The sequence below is a fragment of the Ornithodoros turicata genome, chromosome 2, assembly GCF_037126465.1.
Source record: "Ornithodoros turicata isolate Travis chromosome 2, ASM3712646v1, whole genome shotgun sequence".
Classification (NCBI taxonomy): Eukaryota; Metazoa; Arthropoda; class Arachnida; order Ixodida; family Argasidae; genus Ornithodoros; species Ornithodoros turicata.
The window spans coordinates 40,041,717-40,067,759 of NC_088202.1; the positions used below are offsets into that span (position 1 = coordinate 40,041,717).

Here is a 26,043-nt window from a genome sequence, read left to right on the forward strand (position 1 = left end):
GGGTGGAGCAGTTACACCTTTTAGGAGGTAATAGTTGTCGCATATGTTGTGCATGAAAGGTTGCAAAGTTCTACCTGCTACTTCACTCTCTGCCACGAATGATTGGGTTACTGCTTCTGATTCGGTGAGCGAGGGGGGCGTACGCCTTTTTGTAACAATTTGGGTGTATGATAATTGCTTTTGCCACCCTGTTACACCCTTTATCAGACGCTATGTTGACCTAGGTGGTAACTATAGAAGTTACCACCTTTTCACGCCCTTTTTTCGTAGAGTATAAGATGCCGGAATAACTGCACTCTGAGTAGAGGACAGATTTCGTGGGCCGAGTGCTGTAATGCAACCGCCAAATGACACCAACAACAATAAATGATGAAAAAGTGATGATGACATGAACTTGTAGCAGGTGTGTGTTCTTTCTGCACATGTGACAGTATAGGCTTCGGAGGATATGAAAACGTGCAACGCTTCATGTCCGTGAGAACACCGTCATTTGGATTTCGTCACGTAATTTTTCGGGCGCGAAGCAGTCTTGTGCGGTAGTCTACGCAGCAGAAAATTGCGTGTGACTCCAGAAAACTTGCCAAATTACCCCGATTTTCATAGCGAATTATCAAATGCCACGGCACCGTGCCTTGTAAAAGATGCTTACGATTCTGACACCCATTATTCCTGCGAACCTATTGACTCCGCTGGTATATCACAGCGCGCATTATGGTGGCTGTGGTAACCACAGCTTCATGATGGTAGTGGCAGTGCCGGCGAGAGGGAGGGTCAGCCGGTGATGGAGCCCCGTCGCACGGGCCTGTTCAGGGCCCCGCCCAACCTCAAGGCACGACGGTTGCTAGCAACGGGGACATGAGGAGGGAGCCCGGGCAGGACTCATCCCCGGGGCACGTGATTTCTCTCGTCGACCCTGGTAGTGGTGCTCATCAAAAGTGTATGTAGTAGACGTCACAGCCACGTACAGTCAGCATAATACAGCGAAACGTACTCTCACTTACAAAGAGACTGCGGGTCAGACGTATACGTGACGGATGCTGTAACGACCTAAGGGGGAGGCGAAGATACGGAGTTTGTCAACACTGGGAGCACGCGGATTGGGGGGGGGGGGGGGGTATATGTTTATTCACACCAAGGAGATGTCAGCCAGGCAAGTGCCGGCTTGCTACTCCTTAAAAAAAAGAAAGAGAGAAAAGAAGAAAAAAACAGGTGCGGGAGATGCCGCGATGGGAACGCGGATGGGTGCAACAACGTACTGAATGTATTGTCCTGCGCCGAAGTTTCCCATCTCACAAGAAGGAAACGAAAATGTGCGCAGGATATGTTGCCATGGAGAATTTCCAGTAACGGCCCAGCAAGGAGGATGTTCTCGTTTTCTCCAATGTCGCAGGAAGAAAGTTTGACGAGTCATTCGGTCCTGTGTACCGACCGACTGGTGCATACATTTTCCTCGAGTGTCCTTATCTTTCGCCAGTCTGCGCGCTCCAGGACAACCTAGTTGAAACAGGCAACACTTCACTCCACTGAAAGTGATTGTGTCGGTGACGATAAGGCAGCTGTCACCCCGCAGCGGCTTGCTTTTCTCATCATAAGGAGCACGGGGATTCACTTTGGCAACGGATCACGTCCCTCGGCTCCCGCCTCTTTCGGATGCTCTCAAGTGGCTCCAAGCGACGACGTGCTATTCGGAACGTTCTGCACGCCCTGCGGAGAATTCATGAAAACGGGGCTTCGGAACTGAAAATTGTACAGGGTCAACTAAAATAGTGCGATGGAACGGTGAATATTATGCACCGAGAAACAATCACGAGTAAATGCGTAGTGTCAGGGATTCTCCCAGCACCCGCTAATACCCCGCCATACCCCGCAGATAAGGGCACCCCCTACGCGAAAATTCTGCGCAAATCCATGCCTCGGTAGTGTCTTAGTGCTAAGCGCTTGGAACGCTGTGCCAGCAAACCAGCTACACTGAGCTAACATCTCCATAACCAACATAAAAACGAAGGCTGTGCCAGTATCATATTGGGATGGGAATGAAGGCCGCTGGAGCGAGAGAGCGCCGTTGAATGATGCGAGGAGAAGGAAAGCCACATGGAGTTTAATTGTGAATGTGACGCGCAAAGACAGTTGGGCAGGCAACGTCGGTGCATTACCCACTTCAGTATACTCGCAACCGAAAGGAACAGTTCGCTCTCCAAGCATCAATTCGTAAATATCTCTTCCGACTGGTAGAGCATTCCCCGATTTACTGAGCCCCTGCCTCACTTTTCTATAATTCACTGTCGGCATTTTAATCGTTGAAATCCACACTGTTTGAAACTCGCGCGCAGAAATACGTAGGAGCGACGTCAGGGTAAGGAAACGTGGGCGAGGTCTCTCTCGGCGCGTGACTTCCTTTTCTCCTCTTGCAGGATTCTTTGCGTCCCGCTGCAGAGAATACGTGAGGAGGAAATGTGGGAGAGGGGACGCTGAGACGTCACGGTAAGTCTCGCGAGCCGATGGGAGCAGATTCTGCGGTTGCTCCTTCCCTCCCTTGCTGGGAGACCCTTTTCGGCTGTATTTCGAGTCACACGGGCTCCGCCTCTCGGCAAACGTCATATAACGAGAGGATAGAGAGGTAGCAAGCGAGCTGGTGGTATAGATCCATAACTTGAAAACCCGAGACTAGGCGACAAAAAAAAGAACGACAAACACAGTTTTGTTTTGTTTTTTTTTTTTTCGTTTAGTCTCGGGTTTGTAAGTTATGGAACGTCATATGTCACGTGAGAAGGTTGCTTCTGGTTTCTGCCCGCGCGCTGGGGATTCTTCTAGCTGCGGAGATGTGGAATGCGGACATGTGCACGTAGTTTTATAAGGTAAATGTGTTTTACGCGCACCACTGCATAGCCTTGCTGGATGGACATGAGATGAGTTTGTGTAAAACCGACAGAGGTTCGCTACACTGAGTGCATTCAGGTGGTTCTTCCTCTCGAGCGAAACGGGGAAGTGTCTGAAGTTTCACCGCTTCCCCGGGCAAAATAGGAAAGCCGACCGGTGACAGCGCTGGGTATTTGTCACTGAAAATAATTCATACGGCAAGGAAAGCTTTTGTTCATTTATTAAACCAAGCATATCATTCCAGATTGCAAGAAGAAGAGTAACTCGTTCACTAGTCTTCGCGGGCAAGATGGGTGGGGGGATATATTTATTAGACCAAATAAAAAAGGGGAGGAAACGCAAGATGGGGATCACTGTTTGCCGAACGGCAACACAAGTGCCTGCTGCTGAACTTCGGAAAATTTTGCGATCAACAACTACAAATCGCAAGAGGATTGTTCTGAACTCCCTGAACTTTCGTCGTATTATGTCACGTCACCTTAACACCCGGACAACTGCAGTATAACACAATTTAGGCTAAGTGCGACAGGTGTGAGCAAGCAGTTGTGTCTGTGATGTGTGATTCAAATGTGTGCTCAAATCGCTGGAAACATAAAATAATAGAGCAAAATAATAGACTGAGAGCAATATACATGTGATTATTGTGTCTGTGACTCTGTATCTGTCATCGTTAATATCTATATCTCGAAATTCGGAAGCACGTACAACAACAATAATAAATGATAGTGAAGTTATGATGATGTGCGATGTTTACCCCTGGTAGCCTCAGGACCCTACTTCACAGAGGCTAATATGAGAGTAAACACGTTACACGTACAAAAGTTACACATAGCCATGATAATCTATACTATCTTGTGAAGTAAGAGAAATATGAAAATTGCCGTGCGTCGAATACATAATGCTGAATTCGAGAAGCCGTAATGGGGTAACACGCCTCGGACAGCAGTACACAGGCAACAGCGTAAATAATACTTCATGACGTGCTGAAGTGCTGACTGTTTCAACGGAACATTTAACGGAATGTTTATCGTGTTCTCAGTCTGACGTGCTGCGTACATATAACCGCTCTTAATACCTTTTTTGAAGTTCGAACTCCCAAAAAATCGCATAAATTGCCGTATTTGCAAACAGTTCTGCCGCCGTGCAGGTACCAATCTTACTCTCCGCCTTTGCTCACCGCCATTCCCGCCTCACCCTTGCTCTCTCTGTCCCTCCTCACGTGACATATGACGCACGCCATGAGGCGGAGCCTGTGTGACTCGAACTACAGCCGAAAAGAGTCCCCCCCCCCCCCCCCCCCCGTGGCTTCGGGTCCGCTGCCAGCTGTCGCGACAAAATACGAGTTAAAATACGTCAATTTCGAGCTAAAGGGCTCGCAAGAGAGTTGTCGGGGGTCAAATGCTCCTGCCAGACATATTCATTTCAACGTATTTCACGGATTAAAATTTCCCTCGCAGGTTGTTTGTACAGGCGACGCAGAGCCTTGCTGACTGTTCAGCCTGAGACACATTTGGAACACACATTTTTTTCTACACGTTAGAGGGAGTGCAGTTGCTTATGTTTCGGAAGTAACGTGTTTTGTTATCGCAGTTTACTCTTCGGGAATGTGGTGATGCGATGTTCAAAGCCCCCTATTATCCGAGCTCCGCTATTCCGATCCATTTTCACTTTTCATTTTCGCTAGAGAAGTGCGCCATCATGACATACGAACCACAACAGTACATGAAGTGGCGATGAATGAGAAAATCCGCCTACGCAAAAAAAAAAAAAATATAATAATAATAAATAAATAAAATAAAATAAAAAGATCCCTACATTCTAAAAACTGAACTTCACCACATAGCACGCTCCGCGCCAACCATTGCTGCGAATTATAGTGTTGTCGCTTATGATTCGAGAACGGGGGGGGCGTACGCCCTTTTGTGTCAATTTGGATACATGATAATTGTCACAAAAAGGCGTACGCCCTCCTCTCTCTTCGAATCGGAAGCGATAACCCTATCGTTCGTGGCCATGATTGGCGCAGAGCGCGCTATATGCGGTGGAGTTCTCTTCTGTTGGAGTTCGGAGATATCCTACATTCAACAATAATACGTGGTGGCAGTGATGCACGGAGGCACACCGATTCTTCCCAGACTTCTCACCTGTTAACTTTCTCCGTGTCTGTTACACGCGCATGGAAGCATAACCGAAGCCTCCGTTCGCTAACTTTCTTATTACCACTCTTACGTGAATAAAAACCGCCCTCTGAAACACAATTCCGTAAAACGAGGCCGTATGTACGGGCGCGTTGCTCTGTAAAAGAATACCGCAATAATGGCGTGATACCTGCAGGTGCACTACACAATAAAGTGTATCAGCGTAGTTCCTAATAGATTAAAAACGTACTCCGATTCCAGCAACCCACGCATGCACTTTTCAGAAAGCATTGTGCGCATAAACCTCAATTTTTCCACCTCATCCTTTCTTTTTTTTTTTTTTTTTCAATTTTTCCACCGTTTACGGCAGCATGTGGGAAGTTCCGTTTACCTTCGTGTGTGTTGTGAGCGGCCTGCGGTGCGGCTGTGAGCACGCATTCTATCGAGCTGAGTCCAACGATCGAAGCTCCGCAGCAACGGGTATATACGAGAGGTGTTCAAGTCAAACCGGAACTTTCTGTCTCCTGAGTGTACAAATGCCTCGCGCTACTTCTTTTTCGTCATTTTCACACGCGACAGGCCTCCGCTTTCACCACGTGGTGGTCCAAAGTTTGTGCAAAACAGAAGACACGTGCTGGAGAAGATGGCCGACAACGAGGTGAGCGCGCACATCGAAAAGCGAATTGTCATGAAGTTTCTGGTGAATGAAGGCGTTAAGTCATCTGAAATTCACAGAAGACTTCAGGCTCAGTATGGCCACGATACACTTAGCCGCAGCAAAGCGTTTGAGTGACATAGCATTTCACTCCTGAGTCTAAACGCGCATCAAAACAGTGGAAGCAACCGGGCTCGCCAGCTCCCAATAAGTTCCGAAGCACCCCGTCTGCGGGTAAGGTCATGGCCACGGTTTTCTGGGACAAGGCTGGCGTTGTTCATGTTGATTTTCTGCCCAGTGGTACCACCATCAACAGTGCATATTACTGCCAGGTTCTCAGGGATGTGCATAAGGCGCTGAAGCAAAAGCTGCCGGGCCTCATCACCAAAGGAGTCCTTTAACAGGACAATGCACGCCCGCATACCGTGCATCTCACGACACGCACCTTACAGGAACTTGGCTGGGAGTTGCAGCCAGATCCCCCTTACACTCCAGACCTCGCCCCCTGCGATTTTCATCTCTTCGGGCCACTGAAGGCGTTCCTTGGGGGCCGCCACTTCAGCTGCGATGACGAGGTCAAGAATGCGGACCGATCATGGCTGCTGCGCGCCGGTAAGGATTTCTACGCTGCTGGCATACAAGCCCTCGTGAAACGCTGGGACAAATGCATTAGTGCAGCTGGGGATTACGTTCAAAAATAAAACTAATTTCTCGCCTGTAAGTTCACTTTACTTTTGCGAAAAATGAAAAGTCCCGGTTTAACTTGAACGCCCCTCGTAGACTGTAGAGTGTTTCGCTTCGATATGTTGTTGCCCTTCGCAAGCACCAACATGCGCATTGCGCTGTGTATAGCCTTTCGTGGTGTAAACAAAGAGTGCCTCCGCAGCGGATGTATCATGTTCAGCGAGGTAATCCAAAACGGCACGATAGGCTCATGCGTGTATCATTTTTCACGAAGACCGCATTTTTCATTCTGCCTGTATGGTCTGCATGCACCCAATAAGGCGTGTTCGTTTTAAAACTGTTATAGAGTTTTACGAAGAAGTTCACGAAGGTTTTCTGGCAAAATAATATTGACAAAAAAAAAGAGAGAGAGAGAGAGATACGTACCTCACCGGAGCATCAACAAAATGATCGGCGTGGATCAAAAATAATACGGAGATTGTGGATCGACAAAATGAATCCACAATGATGATTGAAACGAATGGTCATTGAACATGCCCTTAGCGCCACCAAGCGCGTAATGTGTAAACTTCTTAAAAGCATTGGATCAAATGCTCGTTGAGAAGTTGACACGTTAGACGCTAGGTAGCGTTAAGGGCATGCTTAGTGGCCATTCGTTTCAACGAACATTGCAGACTGCACGCCCGTGTGGTAGGGGTATTATGTTTCGCGTGGCACCTCGATAACAAGTTGCTCAGAAAAGCCAAACACACAGGACCACGTTGGAAGATAACATGTTATACTGCTCGTCTTTTGATTCTACGTCGATTTATACGCCGTTCTAAACGCTTCTTATGCGCATGGGCACATCAGACTCACCTCGATTCACAGAAATGCGCGCATAGCATAGCGGGAAGGCAACGGTCAGCTGGGAAGCACCGTGTATGCGGATGGATCATGCGAGCATTGGACTACGCCCAGGGAATTGAGGGGAGAAATGAATTACTCTTTTATACACTCTTAGAAATGAACTTCATCGCATAGCAACCTCATAGCCAAGTGTCATCTCGGACGATATCACTATCTGCCCTGACTTGTTAAAAAAGGGAGGCGTACGCCTCTTTTGTGACACTTCTGCCGTCCGTAACTGTCGCATAAAAGGCGCACGCCTCCCGTTTTCAACAAATCAGGGCACACAACGATATCATTCGAGATCATGGTTGGCTAGGAGCGTGCTATGCGTTTGAGTGCGGCCAAAGACGGCAAGCTACTTCGACCCCCCCCCCTCTCATTTCGAAGGGTGTACGTGCCGTAGTAGGGGTGATAGAAACCTAAAAAAAAGAACAGAAAAAAACTTCAGCGTCAAGCACTCATGTGAACCGTGTTTTACAATCATCCAGCATATACTTTAGGAAGAGGTATGACAACCCCAACTGTGCACTGCCGTTCATTGCACTTCCACTATTCTGAGTGGCTGACTATACTCCACAGGCAAGCGAAAATTGCAGTGGTGAACCCAGCCTACAGATGGTCCAGACTGGATGGCATAGCCATAAACTAGGAGGCGGGACATGACGGGCTTTCCGTCTGTGCCACCATCTGTGCGCCGCCTATGTAGCGCAGCAGTCGTAGCCCCGCATAAACATGGCTAGACGTGCGCCCGCGCGTTTATATATTCGCGGATACCCGCGCGGCACCCTCGTTTGGGGATAGGAATATAACGTTTTGAAAAACCACGCGCCTCTGCCATAGGGCACTGCAGGGGCCACATTTTTAGGCCCTAGCCCGGCCTTCCTTTGCTTTCCCGCCCCCCGCCCGACGGCTCCATATCTGACCCGGGCCCGGCCCAAGCCCTGATAATTTCTAGACTTCCCGGCCCATGCCGGGGCCGTGCTCGAGAAATTTATAGGCTACCCGGTCCAGCCTAGCCCAGTGTATAGCGGACTGTAAAAGTTGACCGTGGCTAACTAACAGTGGGGTAACACAGGCTCAAGCCCGATCTAGGCCCGGCAATGTACGGGCCGGACCCATAATGGTTAAACCCGAGCCCAGCCCAGGCCCGCAATAAGAAGGCTTTACCCGGGCCGGGCTTTCGGGCAAGCCCGAGCCCGTGCAGTGCTCTAATGCAGTGCCTGCGTATATCCTTAGTTTATCCGCACACAAACATTGGTTTCTCTGCCGATGTCCCTTCCGCGAAGCCATAATTGGGAGCACGCAATGAATTCAAAATGGACGGTGTCCAAGTACGCCACCGCTTGTATTGCTGTGCTACCTTGTACCTGCTACTATGTAACATAGCAACGTAACAGCGTGATGGAGGTCTTTTCCTACAAATGCGGATAACCGCGGATTCGTCCTGCTGTGACGTCCCAGCAGGAACCACAGAGGCGGCCGCGGGAAACGTCACGTGTTTGCGACAACCAATGGGAAGGTGAGCCGATCCAGTGTTGTCACCGGTTCCTTGTTTTCGGGACACTGAAGGTAGCAAAAACCGCGTGGGCCATGAATCCACGACAAAAAGTGCTACGCCGGGATTCCGTACGAAGCTCCGAGTAACTGCGACACTGCGACGTTCAGTAACGTAAACGTGCGGTATGTACAGTGCGAGTCTAGCAATCATTACACACTTCGATCGCAGCCAAAAAAAAAAAAAAAGAACACAGAAGACGGGGGTTTCTCAAGCCCCAATACTTTGCAGAGAGAGCCGCTTGTCTGAATTATTACTGTAATACTTTGCCGTTGTTGTCCTATTAAAAAAAAGTTCATAAAAAAGCTCATCGGACCTGCGCATCATCGTCATCAGGTTGAGCTGCTGGATCAGTTTCGCTCGCGAGCTCACTGTCAACCCATCCCGTTTCTGCATAACAATATCAAAAATCAAGGAAAGTCTCCACCCCATGTATTTTCGATGGCCCATCTTACTCAGAAGCCACCATCTTTGCCTGTGTGCGCTCCACATTTTCATGTTACCGCACACAGGTGGCGGAACATACCGAAGAAAATTACAGTGTATAAAGTCCGTATGTCGCACATTGTAGGCAGCACCACCTGTGTGGTGATGTGAACGTGTATAGTACACAGATGAAAAAACAAAAAGTGGTTATTGAGTGGGAAAAGCCATTGAAAATCCACGGGGTGAGACTCTGCTAGATTCTGAATCTTACTGCTGTACGGGAGAGTAACGGTTGCAAACAATTACAATAAAGCTTCAGAGAAATGTGCCTATAGATGTACATCTAGGTAGAGAGTTCTCTCTCTCTCTCTCTCTCTCTCTCTCTCTCTCTCTTTTTTTTTTTTTTTTTTTTTTTTTTTTTTTACGGTTCGATCACAGGTCGATCGAACGAAGGCTTCCGATACCGATAAAAAACAGCTCTCGTGGCACTTTCCACGCAGAGACTGGGTGGTGACGCGGGTTGGAACCGGCTCTCTGTGCTGTCTGGGGTTCCCAGACTTTCCAGACGAATGTCGGCCCAAGACGCATGCTAACCCCTCTGTCCCCCACTTCTTCGTGCTGTCCCCTCTCCATCTGTACGCCGCTCACAGCCACAGTTGCTTCGCGGCGCTAACACGGAATTTAAAAATGATACTGATAAAATAGCGTAAATGCTGGCGAGCTATTGTGAACAAATTCGACACTACAAAAAAGCGTGAGCGGGGGCCGGGGCTGCGCGAAGAATGCAACATAACACAAGACGTCTGTCGTATTTTTCGTGCGCCAACGCTCATGCTTTTTATAGTATGAAGCAAACAACCACTTTACACATCCCCGAGGCGGATTACAAAAATAAGTACTCGGATTCAAATGCTGGCGATAAAGATTACCAACTGTTACCAAACGCATCTCATTTGGCTCCTTCTCAGAATAGACCCACGAGCCATGAAACGCATGCGCAAAACTCCTGTTTTCATCGCGAAAATTATTTCCGCTTTTTTGTGCAGGACTACCGTCTCGAAAACCGATTCGCGGGAATCAGGATTCGCGATAGCGGATTAAAACAGCGTTCGGTAACGATCCATCTCATTTCTGCTGAGATGGGAATGTGGTGTGAATACAGCTTCGAGTAAACCTGTATTATATAAGTGGGCGTTTGCGCGTCGTCACTTCTGTGCTGTCGAAAATAGTTCCGGCTGCTACGTACTGCATGGGGCTACTAGCAAACTACGGATCGAAAACAGTGCTCAGTTTCAGTACTTCACGTAGAACGTGTTCGATTCGCGTGAACTACAATTCGCGATTTCTTAAAAATGACGTCTGCTGTATGTGGTATGTTCTATCCTCGTTGCAGTGGCCGGGCATAGTGGTGGCGCACGCGCACATGATGCGAAATAAACTTGCCATGTCCTTCAATTGTCAATACGGGCCAGTATAGTGATAGGGTGATATCGCCGATCTTGGACCCCTGTGGAACTGGTGAATACCGTTGGTGGTGCCGCATTACGGCACCGCCGCTGCACACCGGATATCGCCTGGCGATAATTAACCGCGATTAATTCGGCCTGTATGACGAAAGTACTTTTCCTGTCAGAATACACTGTACTGCTGTAATACCTGCATACACAAGAAGGAGTTCGCATCACATGGCTAAGCAAACGAGGACTCCGTAGACATATAGCAGCTACAGCATTGTATACAGACTGTGTTGGTGTTATACGGGCATGGCAGCCGATATCCGTCTGAAGTTCTTCAACTAACTGACCCATTCAACGGGACTTTCCCACAATGATTAGTAATATTAATAAAGCAAACAATAAAAACAGATGAATTCGACTTTGCGTGAATTCTAACGGAATTTCTTGAGGGTTTTTACGCAACTTACGCCCATAAACTCCATGTTTCTCTTTCGATAATGTCTATGACCGCAATTGTATGTGTGTGTGTGTTTTTTTTTTTTCTGCTGTTTGTTGTTTGTGCTTTTTCAAAGCACCTTTGAGTAATGGACTGAAATGAAATGAAATGACTGATTGATTTGTAAAAGGCAAAAAAATGGAGATGTTATAGTCTCGAACTACTCGGGACTGGCCGAAATGAAATGAAATTGGTTGGCTCTCTGCAGAAATGATGTAAACGAAAATTTGTACGTTGGAGAAATAAGGAACAATCTTTTATTTTTAATTTTGAGTTTACTGCACCAATTTTCTATTGCAGGAGTATACGATATGAAAATAGACATATTATGGGTCTTGTATTTACCGACTTCTAAATACCTGCCTTGAAAGCGATGTAAATTAGTGTGTATTCAGTTCCATATAGTTCCATCGTTTCCATTCCATTAGTTTTACATTGTTATTGCAAAGAGCTATTCAATTACGCTCGCCTGATTTCCTCGGCGTTCTTACCTTTGGCTCTTTTGTCGCTGTTTTGCTCTGCGGACCGCCTATTACGAGCGCCATCTCACGACCATTGCTCATGGCACATCTGTAAACACGCGATGCGGAGCCGATCTGATGTTACGTGAGCTCGTAAAAAATGAGTTCATTTTAACGAGCCGATTTACGAGCGGACTGCTATACAAGCTCTGTCACGTTTCTTCCAAGCAGATGACGATGCGGACAAAAAGGAACTACAGGTAAACAAGCATCAAAAAGTGTCCAGGTTTGGTGAGGTCACCGAGTGTCTACTTGAATCCACGTGTGATTGTAAAAAAAAAATTCCATAAAATATGTTTTGCCGCACTTATCATTGCCATTTGGGTGTTCACTGGTGCTGCAAAAGCTATATACAACAAAAAATTATGTATTTATTTATTGTGTTTACTTCACGTACATTCAAGACACCCTCCCTGGAGGGGGGGGGAGGTATATGTTTATTGAAAAAAAGAGAGTCCCTAGAAGGTATTAATGTATATCTTGTAGTTATGTAGTGAGTGTCTTAATGTGGTATCTACATGAGTAATAAACAACATCCTGACCAGAAGGTATTTGTATTGTGTTGTGCTCTAGAGTATATCCGCTAACTTTTTCGGTTGGGCGAATTAAGTGGCGTTTCTGGCTACATTTACCACTGATTGCGGGAAAAAGTTTTTCCGCTGAATTTTTTTTTGTCCGCCATACAGTCTGTGCTACTTTTCCATACATTGGAAACCATGCAACAGAGAGAAAGCAAAGCCAGTCACCCCTGACAACACAGCTGCTGATTTTTTCATGGAGACGCGTCCCCTTCGATTTCAATAGGTTTCCATATTTTCTCTAGAATCATCGTCATAATCATGGATTTCACTTACCATTATAAAGTTAAGCCTCGCGGAATATAATGAAAACAACGTAATTCTCTTCGTGTATATCAGAATCCATAAAGGAAATTTAGCTCTAGGTTGGGAAGTTAAGACGTTTTTAATAAAAGAAATGTGTTCTTGTATAACAATAATATCGAAAAATTAACATAACGTTTTGGCGCTCATTGTGAACATAACGTGCTGCCGAACATAACGTTTGGGCGCTCATTGTGAACGCAAAATACACCATCAAATAATATATTTCGACTGCGCTGCTACGGTTTCTTCGGGACGCTGGACTATAGAGGTGTAAAGACAGGAAAGAAAACGGAAATATTCAAGACAAAGAAGTTTCTTCTTTCGCTTTTTTCAGCCGCTCAAAAGTTGCAAAAAAAGAACTAAGATTTCCAGACGGCGGTTTTACGTCCGCCAGCACTGGTGGCAGTTCGGAAAAATGCACATAAAACTGCGCAACCGACTCACGGGGGAACGCGTACAAAAACTCGTGTTCGTTCATTCAAATCTGAATATGATCCAGAGGTCGGTGATTGTGTCCACATCCCATGCCATACGCCATGCACCTTGTTTAAAAAGTAGCTGACGAGTGATATCATTTTACTTCTGATGATGGGGCTCGCATGAACCCCGAAACGTCATTTCATGTCATGGTTTTGCTGTTGTACGCCGGTGTGTATAATATGCATCAAGTAACATTAAAATCTGAATGCAAGTAAGAAGATTCTAGAGGATGCTCAAGGTATAGCACCTCATACCCCAATAGCAGTGGCTCGGAGTCAGAGTGACCGCGTTGCGTGAAGCTTGTCTGCGAATGCGAGGTATATGAACATATTGCTCGTTTTTTTGTTTATTTTTTCTTGCTGTGGGTACAGTTTTATGCAAAAGCTTTGCTCAGGTGTCGCCAAATGTATACACATGTGGATATCAAGTTACAAGCTATACTAGCAGTCTCGTCATTATTTTCGTTTTTTTCCCCACAATTTTTCGAGAAACACACACGAAAAACAGATTCTTTCTTTTTTTTTGGGGGGGGGGGGGGGGAGGCTCAAATTTTCCGGAAATTTTACGTCACTACGCTGGACTCTTCGGCACTCTGTAATACCTCCCTGATGCCGCTCTGCACAGCGACTACTGCAGGTGCAGTCTTCTTCTACACTCTTTAAAATGAACTTCACCGCAGAGCACGCTCAACCATCATCTCGAATGATATCGTTATTTTCCCTGATCTGTTGAAAACGGGAGGCGTACGCCTTTTTTGTGACACTTATGCTGTTCATAATTGTCACAAAAAAAGGCGTACGCCTCCCGTTTTCAACAAATCAGGGAAAATAACGATATCATTCGATATGATGGTTGGCCAGGAGCGTGCTTCGCGGTACATTTCTAAAAGTGTATATTTCTGTGCATTTGTGTGTGTGTGTTTTTTCTTTCATTCATTATTCTTTTGAATAGCAAACCCCCTTGCATGGCTAACCTTTTCCTTCCCATTTTTTCATCCATTAACCCCCCCCCCCCCCCCGGCTGCAAGGTGTCTCATAACAGCAACGCTCTGGCTCGATACATTCACTCTAAAAACAGAACTTCACCGCATAGCACGCTCTGCGCCAACCATTACCGCGAATGATAGGGTTATCGCTTTTGATTCGCAGAGACAGGGGAGCGTACGCCTCTTTGTGTCAATTATCGTATATTCAAATTGGCACTAAGAGGCGTATGCCCCCTCTCTCTCCGAATCAGAAGCGATAACCTTATCATTTCAATGGTTGGCGGAAAGCATGCTATGCGGTGAAGCTTCGTCTTTAGAGTGTTGGCCAACGAGATGCCTCTACGACGAGGGTACAGTTGCGGAAAAGTATTTGCGAGAAGTGCGGTTGCGACAACGCGTTACATTTTCGAATTTGTGGCGGAGATTGTATTGCGCTTGTATTGCGTGGAGTATGGGATGGTGGCAATTCGTTTCGGCAGCGGGTACAACAATGATATAATCCCGCGATTCTGCAAATGAAGCCCTACACTCTAAAGACACTGAGGGGGGGGGGACTAATGACTTATTCAGCTCGGCGTTGTTGGCCACACAGTCCAAGTGGGCCACAAGTGGGCGTTCAATTCCGTAAAAAGCAGAAACAGAATTTCACCGCATAGCACGCTGTCCGCCAACCACTTCCGCGAAATATAGCGTTATCGCTTTTGATTCGAAGAGAGAGGAGGGCGTACGCCTTTCTACGGGCAACTATCAATATCCAAATTCCCACAAAAAGGCGTATGCCTACTCTCTCTTCCAATCAGGGTCTCACATTTGTGGACAGCGTCAGAGTGACAACCAGTCACTCACGTCATCAGGAATTGCGACCACAACATGAAAACTCACGTGATCAGCGCTAGATATGCCAAAGGAATATCTACGTTATCCTCAATGGAACCGCTTACGATTCTCATGCAGGTGTGTCAGGACACATTGACAATGAAGCTCAGAATCTCAGTCATGGCGAGGGTATTCGCCGAATAAAATATTTTCCAAAACAGTGTCCAGTGCTTTCCATATGACAGAAACAGAGACGTTCCACCGCGCATAAAAAAAAAGTATTTCCGCGCTTTCACTTTGTGTTCACTTCATTAATACGTAAATTAATGAAGTGAACACAATCACATTGCACACATTCACATGCAATGGCACATTCGGCATATTGCAATCATTGTAACGAAATTTAAAAAAATATTCTGAAAGCTGGGGTCTTCGGGGTGTGCTATAGGAAGTAGTGATTTGCAAATGGCGATCACTTTTGGCATCACTGTATAACACGATAATTACGATACGGGACCGGCATTCTACACTCTATGGAAAAAGGGTGTGAAAAGGTTGTAAATTTTATAGTTACCACCTAGGTCAACATAGCGTCTGATAAAGGGTGTAGAAGGGTGGTAAAAGAAATTATCATATATCCAAACTGCTACAAAAAGGCGTACGCCACCCTCGCTCCCCAAATCAGAAGCGATAACCCGATGGTTGGCGGACAACGTGCTATGCGGTGAAGTTTTGTTTTGAGAGCGAGGTAGCAGGTAGAACATTGCAACCATTTAGACACAACATATGCGACAACTAGTACCTCCTAAAAGGTGTAACTGCTCCCCCCTTTTTTCTAAAACTGTACGGCGCTGTTGAAGCAAGAGTATAAAGCCTAATTCTCCTGCCCAACGTCCTCCATTCTGTCATAACTTGGTGCAAAGGCAAGTGTTGTCATCCGACATTGTATGAGAAACAAAGTATGTGCAAACGTTAATTAATCTTGAAAAAAAAAAAAAAAATAAGAATTTCATTTATGATGCGCCTTTTTCTTGAGTCGGGTTTCGCGGACTGCATGTAGCTACATCTCTTCTGTTTCAATTATTTGAGTGACTCAAATGTCAGTCATCATTTGAATATTGCGCTTGAGGTCAGACATGTAGTTAGCCAGAAACTAAAACTCAAAATACACTTTTGAGCCAACGACTCCGATTAATGATAGGCTTTACAATTTAACATGGAATGCTGAACGGTCCGAATTCGTGGAGCGACAAATCAGTGCACAAAAAGTTGAGACCCCCACTTCCTTTTTTAGTTATGGCTGTTGATTCTATGTGTGATTTAGTTAAAGGTTTCTGTATAAGCAAGAAACAGGAAAACGTATCCCATCAATTTCATGAAAACCCTTTTTTCGCTTCTTCTTTCTGCACTAATAAAAAACCGCGTGTGCGATGTAATTTCTAGTCCCTCATTCTGTGGTTATGCATCGTGTGTGGGAGGAGCGGTACAGAGACAAACGTCACAGATCCCTTTGGTTCCAGCTTCCCAAAGCCCATGATACAGCAGTCAGGTATTCCTTCTCCCCTTTCATGAGAATCTTACTGAGTAATAACGACGTGCATCACATGAGTCACTCGAGACGTACTTCTAAAATAGCATTTCCCACTTGGACCCTGGTTGCAACTTGTAGTTCACTCACCGAGTATGCAAATATCGGTCACTAGTAGAAACCAAGGCAGAAACATCTTGCAGAAGACGTGCTTCTTTAGGTGTGTCGTCGGACGCTCACAAGCGAATCATAGCGGTTTGCAAACGTTCACAGGGCCGTCAAAACGTCGCCAGAATTGGGCTGCATCTTCGTGAGGAAAGACGCCAGCTCTACAACAACTCTTCTACTGCTGCCAACATGAAATACGCTTTTCACTATCACGACTGTGAGTCCGACGTTTATCCATAGCACGGTTTCCAGTGTCACGAAGCGAATAAACGACAGCACCGCTGCTCTTCGAAGCCGTGCGTGAAACGGTGCTGCCCTTGCGTTGGCCACTTGACGTCGCGAAACGTGGGGCGACAGATGATGAGATTGCGTCTACGATGCAGACAAGGCACCCAGGAAGCGATCAAAGCGATGCAGCCGTCGTTTGCACGCAAAAATCAAGCACTTGGTGACTTTTGGCTAGGCCTACTTTGCAATATCCTTTCCGCTTAGTAACAGATTATTTTCATAGACACAGCGCGATCTCTCTAAATGACTTCAACGCATAGGTTTCCACCGGTGATAATGCCCTTGCGTGACGATATCTTTCAGAGCCGTGGAACATGGCACGGTGGCGTGGAAGATCAAACACCGGCGCAAACATCTCCCCAAGCTGCACGGTACACAACACACGGTAGGCGAGCCGGGAAGACCGCCAGCCAGACCCAGACAGACGAGCCGTCAGATGAGTCCATTGCGCGCCGACGAGGGGTGGCTGGTCATGTCGCCAGCGGCGAAAATCGAAGCCGCTTTGCATGGCGCTCGCTGCAGAACGGAGTGCGCCTGCCCCGCAGTTTTTGTTTTGTTTTGCGCTTGCCCCGCTGGCTGGCTCGGCTTGCTTATTTTCTGGCAAGAAGCAATCGCGACGAAAAGAAAGAAAGAAAAAGAGCGTTGTAGCGCCTTTCCCGGCCGGTGCTCCTTTTAGCCAGAGTTTTCCGTTGTTTACAATGTGAACGGAAGTTGATGGAAAGCCGTCCATTCATGTTACGTCAACCATCGACAGATTGTAAATGCGCCACGTACATTTAGCGACAGTGCTTGTGGTGGTGGTCGTGGTGGTGGTGGTGGTGGTGAAAGGGCTCGCCGTTGTCGGCCTCACAGATGTGGGCAACGTCACGAAAAACGCCCTTGGGGAATGTGCGTCCTGGGCCGGCTTCTAAGGGAACTGTGCCAACATAGTTCCCTTAGAAGTCGGCAATACTGGAGCGTTTTACGGCGCAAAGGCCCACTTTTCTGGTTTTTATTTCACGAGACTTTTTCTTCTTTTTCTTTTTTTGCGTTGCTTCGACAAATAAACGTTCTATTCATTATCTCCTGTAATTTGTCACCATCTACAATGCGACATAGTATGTAATGATACCATCTTGTTCAACTTAATTCTTTAGCAAATCCTGGCCTCTGTTAGCTAACGAGGAACGAGGTGGGGTTCTGTCTGCCCCCTGCACTCTAAAAAGAGAGCTTCACCGCATAGCACGCTCCTGGCCAACCATCCCCATCGTTCTCTGCCTTGATTTGATGAAAACGGATTTTTCTGATAATTATCATTTTTGCATTAAGTGTCACAAAAAGGCGTACGCCTCCCGTTTTCAACAAATCATGGGAGAGAACGATGTCCCTCGGAATGATGGTTGGCTCTGAGCGTGCCATGTGGGGAAACCAATTTTTAAGGATGTATTTGGAGATATAAAAGAAAAAAAAGAACAAGTTCATTTCTTGTGAGCTGAAACGGAGGAACGCAGAAAAAAAAAAGCATTGAAAAATGACACAGCCGTGTTCGCTGAGTAGCACTGCACTTTTTCCACGGGGCTCTTGAACCATACAACGTGGGTCACGTGACTCAAAGTAGCCAACTTTACGTAATTCGCTGCAGCAGGGTATTAAATGCAAACAGCATGCGAAATCAGAAATGCTCACTGGAATATCGTATCAGCCACACTGGCTATGACTGGTCTTTTTAGGTGACAGCCAAACAAGTGTAAGGTCGTTCAACCCACAACCCTTCGGAGCCATCTGACTGGGGACCACAAACGGTGAGATGCGTACCCTGCCCATTATGCCTATGTTGTTGGGCGTCTACGGACTCGACGTTGCCTAAATTTGTCTGCACGGCTTTCTCCTTTTTTTTGTTGTCCTTTTTACGGTTGAGATGGATAGAGCCGCCTTTCAGATAAGAAATGTCAGCCTCATCTATGAGTGCTCGAATGAAAGGGTGGGATTGGAAGTTCAGCCGCACATGAGTTCTTCGTTTCTAAAGCACACTTCGAAGCCCACCATCGGCCGTTTACTTTTGTTCGTTTCCCTGTCATTCGTACATGCGTCACAGAGGATCAAGGTTTTAAAAAGTGTTCCCCATGAACTTAGAAAGTGACGAAGTCCGTTTCTGGAACTTCCCTTAGAAGTCCCCAGTGTGACAATTATTATCATATATCCAAATTGACACAAGGTGGTGGTGGTGGTGAAAGGGCTTGCCGTTGTCGGCCTCACGTATATGGGCAACGTCACGACTGACGCCCTGGGAAAATGTGCGTCCTGGGCCGCAAATTGACACAAAAAGGCGTACGCCCTCCTGTGTCCTCGAATCAGAAGCGATATCCCGATCAGTCGTGGCAGTGGTTGGCGCACAGCGTGCTATGCGGTGAAGTTCTGTTTTTTCAGTTCTCTTTCAGACATATGTCGGCACAGTCCCCTTAGAAGTCGGCCCAGGACGCATATTCCCCGAGGCCGTCAGTCGTGACGTTGCCCACCTACGTGAGGCCGACAACGGCAAGCCCTATCACCATCACCACCACCACAACCACCATCTGTTTTTTGGAGTGTTGCAATGCCCAGTCAGGGCATGCAGTATTACTTGCCGCTGCGCGATGGGGCAGCGAAGGTCGCCGTCACATTATGGGAAGTTTTGGAAGACATAACAGCGACCGAAAAGAGAGGACCCAAGTGGCTGCCAGACAGCAGAGCTATAGGATTGAGACGTCTGGACCTGGCGTTATGGGCCCGAGACAAGGTCGGCCAAACAGCAGAAGGAGAAGACAAAAGAGAACCTCCCTTTAAAACCGGGTGTTAGAGGGGGAGATCGTCGAAGCTAGAGTTGTCGTCATGGCTCCGATAAGCGGAGAGCCCCCAGGTGTGACCAAGCCTCACCCAGGACCTGTGGCCAAGCGTCGAGGACCCACGGAGCTTCCGACAAGACTGGATCCGCACATGTACCAACCTACAAGACAGGCAGAAACGCGGAGTATCTGAGAGGCACGACCGGGCAGCGAGGCGTCGGCAACGGAATCGCCAACTATGAGATAAGTGTGAACGTACGCACACCCTTAGCATAAGGCTATGCAGTCCCGTAAATATGTTTTGTAAATAAATCGTTCGTTTTCCCGAACGTTTCGCCTCTGTGTCTCACTCAAAAGCGAACCCAGATTCGTGCGACCACCTCCTCGGAGGCCTCGGTCGTCACAGTGTTGACTCGTGTCTTGTGGATGCTGAAATCGCATTGGACAAGAGGCGCCTTTCATTATGCGACTTGTCCCTGACGTCAGATAGGTTTTGAAAGGCTGGGGTGTCTCACCTAAGGTGATAAAAAATTCTAACTGGCTATGTGCTCGCCGGTGGGTTGTCGAACTTTCGGCAGTTACCTACTGGAAACTTCTGCCACCATTAAGGAAGGCTTTCGACAATTTTTAATTGCGGGAAATTTATTTTTTCAATTGAATTTTGAAAATTGCAAAGCAAATCTCACTTTTTTCTTTTTTTTTACAGAAATATGACGCCCTTCACGGATAACCACAGACCCAACCAATACTATGCACAGTATCGCAACAGAAATAGTCTAAAAAAACTTGTAAAAATCCGGCTTTAGCCCCGCCTGCTTGATTGTCGCAAAGAAAAGCGCACGGTATTTGTGGCAAGAGGAGGAAGTGCTCCCGCCTCTTGTTTTACCTTTCTTTGAGCCGCGTTGACCTTGATGTTGGTGGCAACCGACTTATTACAAAGAAAACAAAACAACCGTCTTATCACAAAGAAGCCAAAACAAATGAAAGCGGGGACACTTTCTCGTCTAGACGCAGACTTCGCGCGCGCTTCTCTGCGAAAATCAAGCAGGCGGGGCTAAAGTGTAAGTTACTAATTTTTTCGACTATTTCTGTTGTGATACTGTGCATAGTATTGGTTGGGTCTGTGGTTATCCGTAGAGGGCTTCATATTTCTGTAAAAAAAAAAAAAAACAGCTAGGTTTGCTTGGCAATTTTCAAAGTTCAATTGGAAAAAAAATTTCCCGCAATTAAAAATTGTCCAAAGCCTTCCTCAATGGTGGCAAAAGTTTCCAGAAGGTAAATGCGGAAAGTCCGACAATCCTCCGGCGAGTACGTCGCTAGTTAGAATTTTTTAGCACCTTAGGTGGAACACCCGGTATACAGACGACGTGAGCCCGTACGTCATCGATTACGTCTCGCCGCCGCGCAAGGCATGCTGGTGGGCATTGTCAGATTTATCAGCCTATCAGCCGACGCATTTTTCCCTCTTCTTGCCCAGCACATCAAAATATAACCTCGAACCGGTCTTCTCGTGAAGTCACATGTTTGTAAGCAGAGGGACGTCTGCACTCTAAAAACTGAACTTCACCGCATAGCACGCTCTGCGGCAACCATTGCCATGAATGACAGAGTTATCACTTGTGATTCGAAGAGAGAACGGGAAGAAAACGGGAGACGTACGCCTTTTTGTGAAAATTATGAATGGCAAAAGTGTCACAAAAAGGCGTACGCCTCCCGTTTTCGACAAATCAGGGAATATAACGACATCATTCGAGATGATGACTGGCTACGAGCGTGCTATGCGGTGAAGTGCATTTTTAAGAGTGTAGGGTTATCGCTATAGGGTTCGAAGTGAGAGGAGGGCGTACGTTTTTTTTGTGTCAATTTAGATATACGATGACTGACACAAAGAGGGGTACGGCCCCTTCTCTCTTCCAATCAGAAGCGACGACCCTACACTGTAAAAATAGAGCTTCACCGCATAGCACGCTCCAAGCCAACCATAATAATCACGAATGACAACGTTCTCTCCCTTGATTTAATGAAAACGGGGAGCATACGCCATTTTTGTGGCGCACAATACCAATATGGCGTACGCCTCCCGTTTTCAGCAAAACAGTGACAGGGGAAATGTATGTCTTTTTTTTTTTTTGTTTTAAGGAGGGAAATGATAGCCTGCGCTATACGGCGGCTTGCTACTCCCAGCAAAGAAAAAAAAACGAATGAAAAGAAAAAAAAGAAGATCAAACACGGAAATGGTCACAGTTCACAGTTCACCCAGAAGGCCACAGACCCGCAAGAAAAGACGAATTGCATTGGATACCTCACTATGCTGTGTGGGGAAAATCAGGGAAACGAACGATGCCACCCGGGATTTTGGTTGGCTAGAGGCGTGCTGTATGTGTGGTGAAGGTCATTTTTAAGAGTGTATTGTTCGTGGCAATGGTTGGCGCACAGCGTGCTATGCGGTGAAGTTCTGTTTTTAGCGTGAATTACATGGGGGAGTAACACCTTAGGCAAAAACATGCGGATCAGCAGTTAGCAGTTACTCTACTACAAGGTACTTCTGCTTCTAGGGGTGGGTTAACCCATTCACACGCTGAAGGCGTACCATTGCACAGAGCAATATGCTGTTATCACTCGTGATTTGTGGAAAGCACGGGGGCGCATGTCTGACAGCGTCTGAGGAAAATCCAGGAAAACTCCCAGACAGCACAGCCCGCACCGGGATTCGAACCCGGGTACATCCCAGACTCGACGTGACCATACAGCCGCGCAAGTGTCACCAAAAAGCGTGCGCCTCCCGCTTTCAACGATGCCGTTCGGGACCATGGTTCGGTTGGAGCGTGTTATGCGGTCAAGTTTATTTTTAACGACACTTTGCATTCGCCGACGGACTCACGTGACCTCTACGCATCTCCACCCTCCGGTGTCTTCCCAATTTGCCGAATCCCAACTCGCCAAATGCATTCAAGGCCGGGTCGAATGTTGGGCAAATGGGCTGTACCGACCGGCCGAATGACCGGCATGTCCATTCCCAATTCGCCGAATTGACCTTGCTACCGTGGCTTAGTGACTAAGATAATCGAAACTGGGAGGTGACCCGGCTGCCTTGGGTATTTACGCTGGATTCTCCTCAGCTGTCGGTAAGGTGTCCTATGAAGTTGGCCCAGGAGGCACAGTCCTCCCAGGGCAACGTGCCTTCCGCAACACCGGAAGGTCGATCGCTTGGCCAAGCAAGCAAGCAGTTCGCCTATTCGATTGTTCGTGGAACGTATAGTGTTCTTCCTACGATGATGGCGTTTCAAGACGAGACTGGGAGCGGGAGGTGACACGGACTCAACTGTCTGGGTGTTTTCGCTGGGTTTTCCTCAGACGCTTTAAGACAAATCTCTCACGACAGTGACGCAGAGCTCACAGCTTCTAAGTGCACAGACCAATAGGAGCCGTAATCAAATATCTGGTTTAAAAAACAACACTTAAAGCTTAATGGTTTGGAGTGTATCGCAATAAATTCGACACTAGAGAGATTTTTTTTCTTGCTCTAAGTTATAAAATTACGAAACAACGCACAAGATGCGCATGCGCAACGATGCACAACACATGCGAGATGGTGGCAAGGATACCATACGAAAAAACCTGAGACCAGGAAACGTTAAAGGTACTGTAAAGCAGCACCGATCAAATGTCATTTAGTGTGGCTATTCGATAGTCCAAGCCACCAGGACAAAAACTGCGCAAGTTTCATTCCAATCGACTGTGCAATTAATTAGAAAATTACAATTAAAGGTTACAGGCAACACTGTACTAGGTATTCGAAATGAATCCGTACTCCTGCCACATACGGCGGCAACCACATTGCATGCGTATAACACTGGGCCCAACATAACAATTCACCACAATCCACCATAAAATCCGCCCCTGCAATCCACACAACGATCCACATCTGAGGATAAACGGATAAGCGAACTGAAATGAAATGCTGAGCAGTTGCAAAAAATGTGTCAGACTTTCAAGAAGCCAGACAGCGTCGGGACTTGTTTGTTCACAGAGGTTCACAGAAAGAGTTTGTTCGTTCGAAAGTTCGAAAGAGCCCGCGAACAGAAGGAGCGCGCAGGCGCAGCAGAGAAGTAGGCAGAGCCTCCATCGCCAGCGTTCAGCGCTGGGTTACTTCGCAAAAAACACTGTTAACAGGGGTTTCAGAATGCATAGGTAAACAGGGAAACTAATTATATGGTTACTAAAATAACGAAGTTCCGATGTAATAGTGTGTAATACCAATTTTCAGTGTTGCCCGCTGTACAGGGGGTTGTTTGACACCAGGCGTCGCACCGCTCCACTACGCGGCATTTTTCATGGCAAATTAAAAATATTTATAGCGCGTTGTCGGTCGTATGGTTCCGCATATGGTATTTAGAAGCAACAAAGTCTCTAGTCACATCACCGGCATATCATGCTTGTCTACTGCATCACACACAAACAAGGAACACATCTGTGAAGTTTGATACGGAGCTAGACGACCCCTTACTCTTGCTGTGGATAAGTTTGTCGTCTGTCTATTGAACAGATCTACTCCTAATTATCATGTTTGTGCGCTCTCTCGCTACGTTTCCTAGTCTCGGGGGATATTGTAATTTAGTATACAACGACAATATCTGTTGCATCGTTTTATGGCCAGCAAGCTGCAGTGTGCCATGTGCGTGTGTCATTTTTCAACAGCATGTAGTTCTCCGGCTACAGTACACTGAGTGATGGATTGGTAAAAGAAGAAAATGGAGATGATTCAGCAGGAGCCATTGGACATTTCTTCATCGTGCAAGATGTCCGCTCCCGCCGCTTTCTTATTTAGATCATTTTCCACCATACTCAACCCGCCGAAAAGCTCATGTTCCTTTCCCAGCAGGCCGAAGGGGTTGACCTTCCCCTCACAGATAATCCGCTTAACTGCATTCGGCGAACTGGGATTCGGCAGATTGGGCTGTGACCCCACCCTCCATCCTCCACCCGTCTTTTTCTTTTTTTGCCGGCTAGAGTCGTGACGACGCCCCCCCCCCCCCCCACCGATTATGTCATTACACCCCCCCCTCTTTTTTACGAGTTTACTGGGCACACTACAAACGCAATTGGCAGTTCATATCTTGGTTTTGTTGATTTGGTATAGGGGAAAAGAAAATGGAGAATGCGGACGCTCATGAAGAGAGCCGGCTACTCCAGTTCAACTAAATAACATTAACACTGATACTTTTGTACTTAAAAAGAAGCTGTTAAACAAACTTGCGGAAAGAAAGCACACCGCCTGGGAAAGCAAGACCAGCTTCCTTCTATGAAAGCCGTCAGATGCAAGAAAAGTTTGTGGTTTCAAGAAGTGCTTTCTCGATGTCCCGTAACCATAATACTGAATGCCCAATGCCTATTTCATTTTTACAGCGGCAGCTGTTAACGGGAAGGTTTCAGGAGATCGCCGTGTCTGTGGAACAAAACCCCCCTCGCCTCTTCGAGCCAGAGTGGAAGAAAACAGAGTGACAGGTGCGCGCGCACGTGTGGGAAGTGAAAGCGGCCGCTCCGTGCAGAGCAGGGCCGGGAATCAGAAGGAAGCACACATTAGGGAGTTTTAGCACATCGGAAGCGTTCCAGGGAAACAAACCAAAAACAAAACGGAAGCTCTCAAGTCCAAGATCAGCAACGTAATGCCCAGCCACTTCAAAGGAATCAGGTGCTTGGCGTACCATATTTTCGGAACCGTTACCGTGAGGCTGCGTTCACACGGGCCAACTTTCTGCACCAACTCGAGCCAACGTCCTATGACACACTTCAAGACGGTGCCGTCTCCGTGATTATACGTACCAACTCGGTAACTCCACCTACAAACAACCTTACGGCAATCGGAGTGTATGGGTTCAAATCCAACTGCTGGTGCCTTTTGTTTTTCAACTGCCATTATTCAAACCTAAGTCAGTTTATTTCGCCATAAGATCACCAGTATATAAAAAAAATGCCTACAGATATGTTTATGCGGCGTTAGTAAACAGAAGAAAAGAGCGATTTCTCAGGTACGCCTGAAAGGTGGGGGGATTTATTGGCAGAAAAAAAAAGAAAAAGGAAAGATAAGAGGGGAAAGGTCAGCCATGCAGCACGCCGGCTTGCTATTCCCTAAAAAATAAAGAATTAAAAAATTGAAAAATAATAATAAAAAACATGAAAAAGGCACCCGGCTCACAGGGAGCCCAGTAGCCCCTATCACGCAGAAAGCGGAGCACCGCCTTTGTGACACTGCACTGGCTAGCTCCCTGCACGGGGCCAAGGAGTGTTGCGAGGGAAACGTCCATCCGTCCGTCCGTGCACCCAAGCTCTGAGAGGCGTTGCCAGAGCACGGCCCGATGATGATGGTGACGCTGACAGTGGGGGGGGGGGGGG

General features: G+C 47.0%; 1 protein-coding gene across 2 annotated transcripts in view; it reads right to left on the reverse strand.

The window, feature by feature from the left end:
- Positions 1-17,335, reverse strand: part of LOC135385313 (uncharacterized) — an 83,351-nt gene extending 66,016 nt beyond the window's left edge. The window contains exon 1 of one of the 2 annotated variants that reach the window (XM_064614549.1): positions 16,544-17,335. In XM_064614549.1, the coding sequence (XP_064470619.1) occupies positions 16,544-16,589 (46 nt within the window). In that variant the 5' untranslated portion in view covers positions 16,590-17,335. The remainder of the gene's footprint in view (positions 1-16,543) is intronic. The other variant, XM_064614548.1, reaches the window with a different exon arrangement.
- Positions 17,336-26,043: the final 8,708 nt, after the last annotated feature.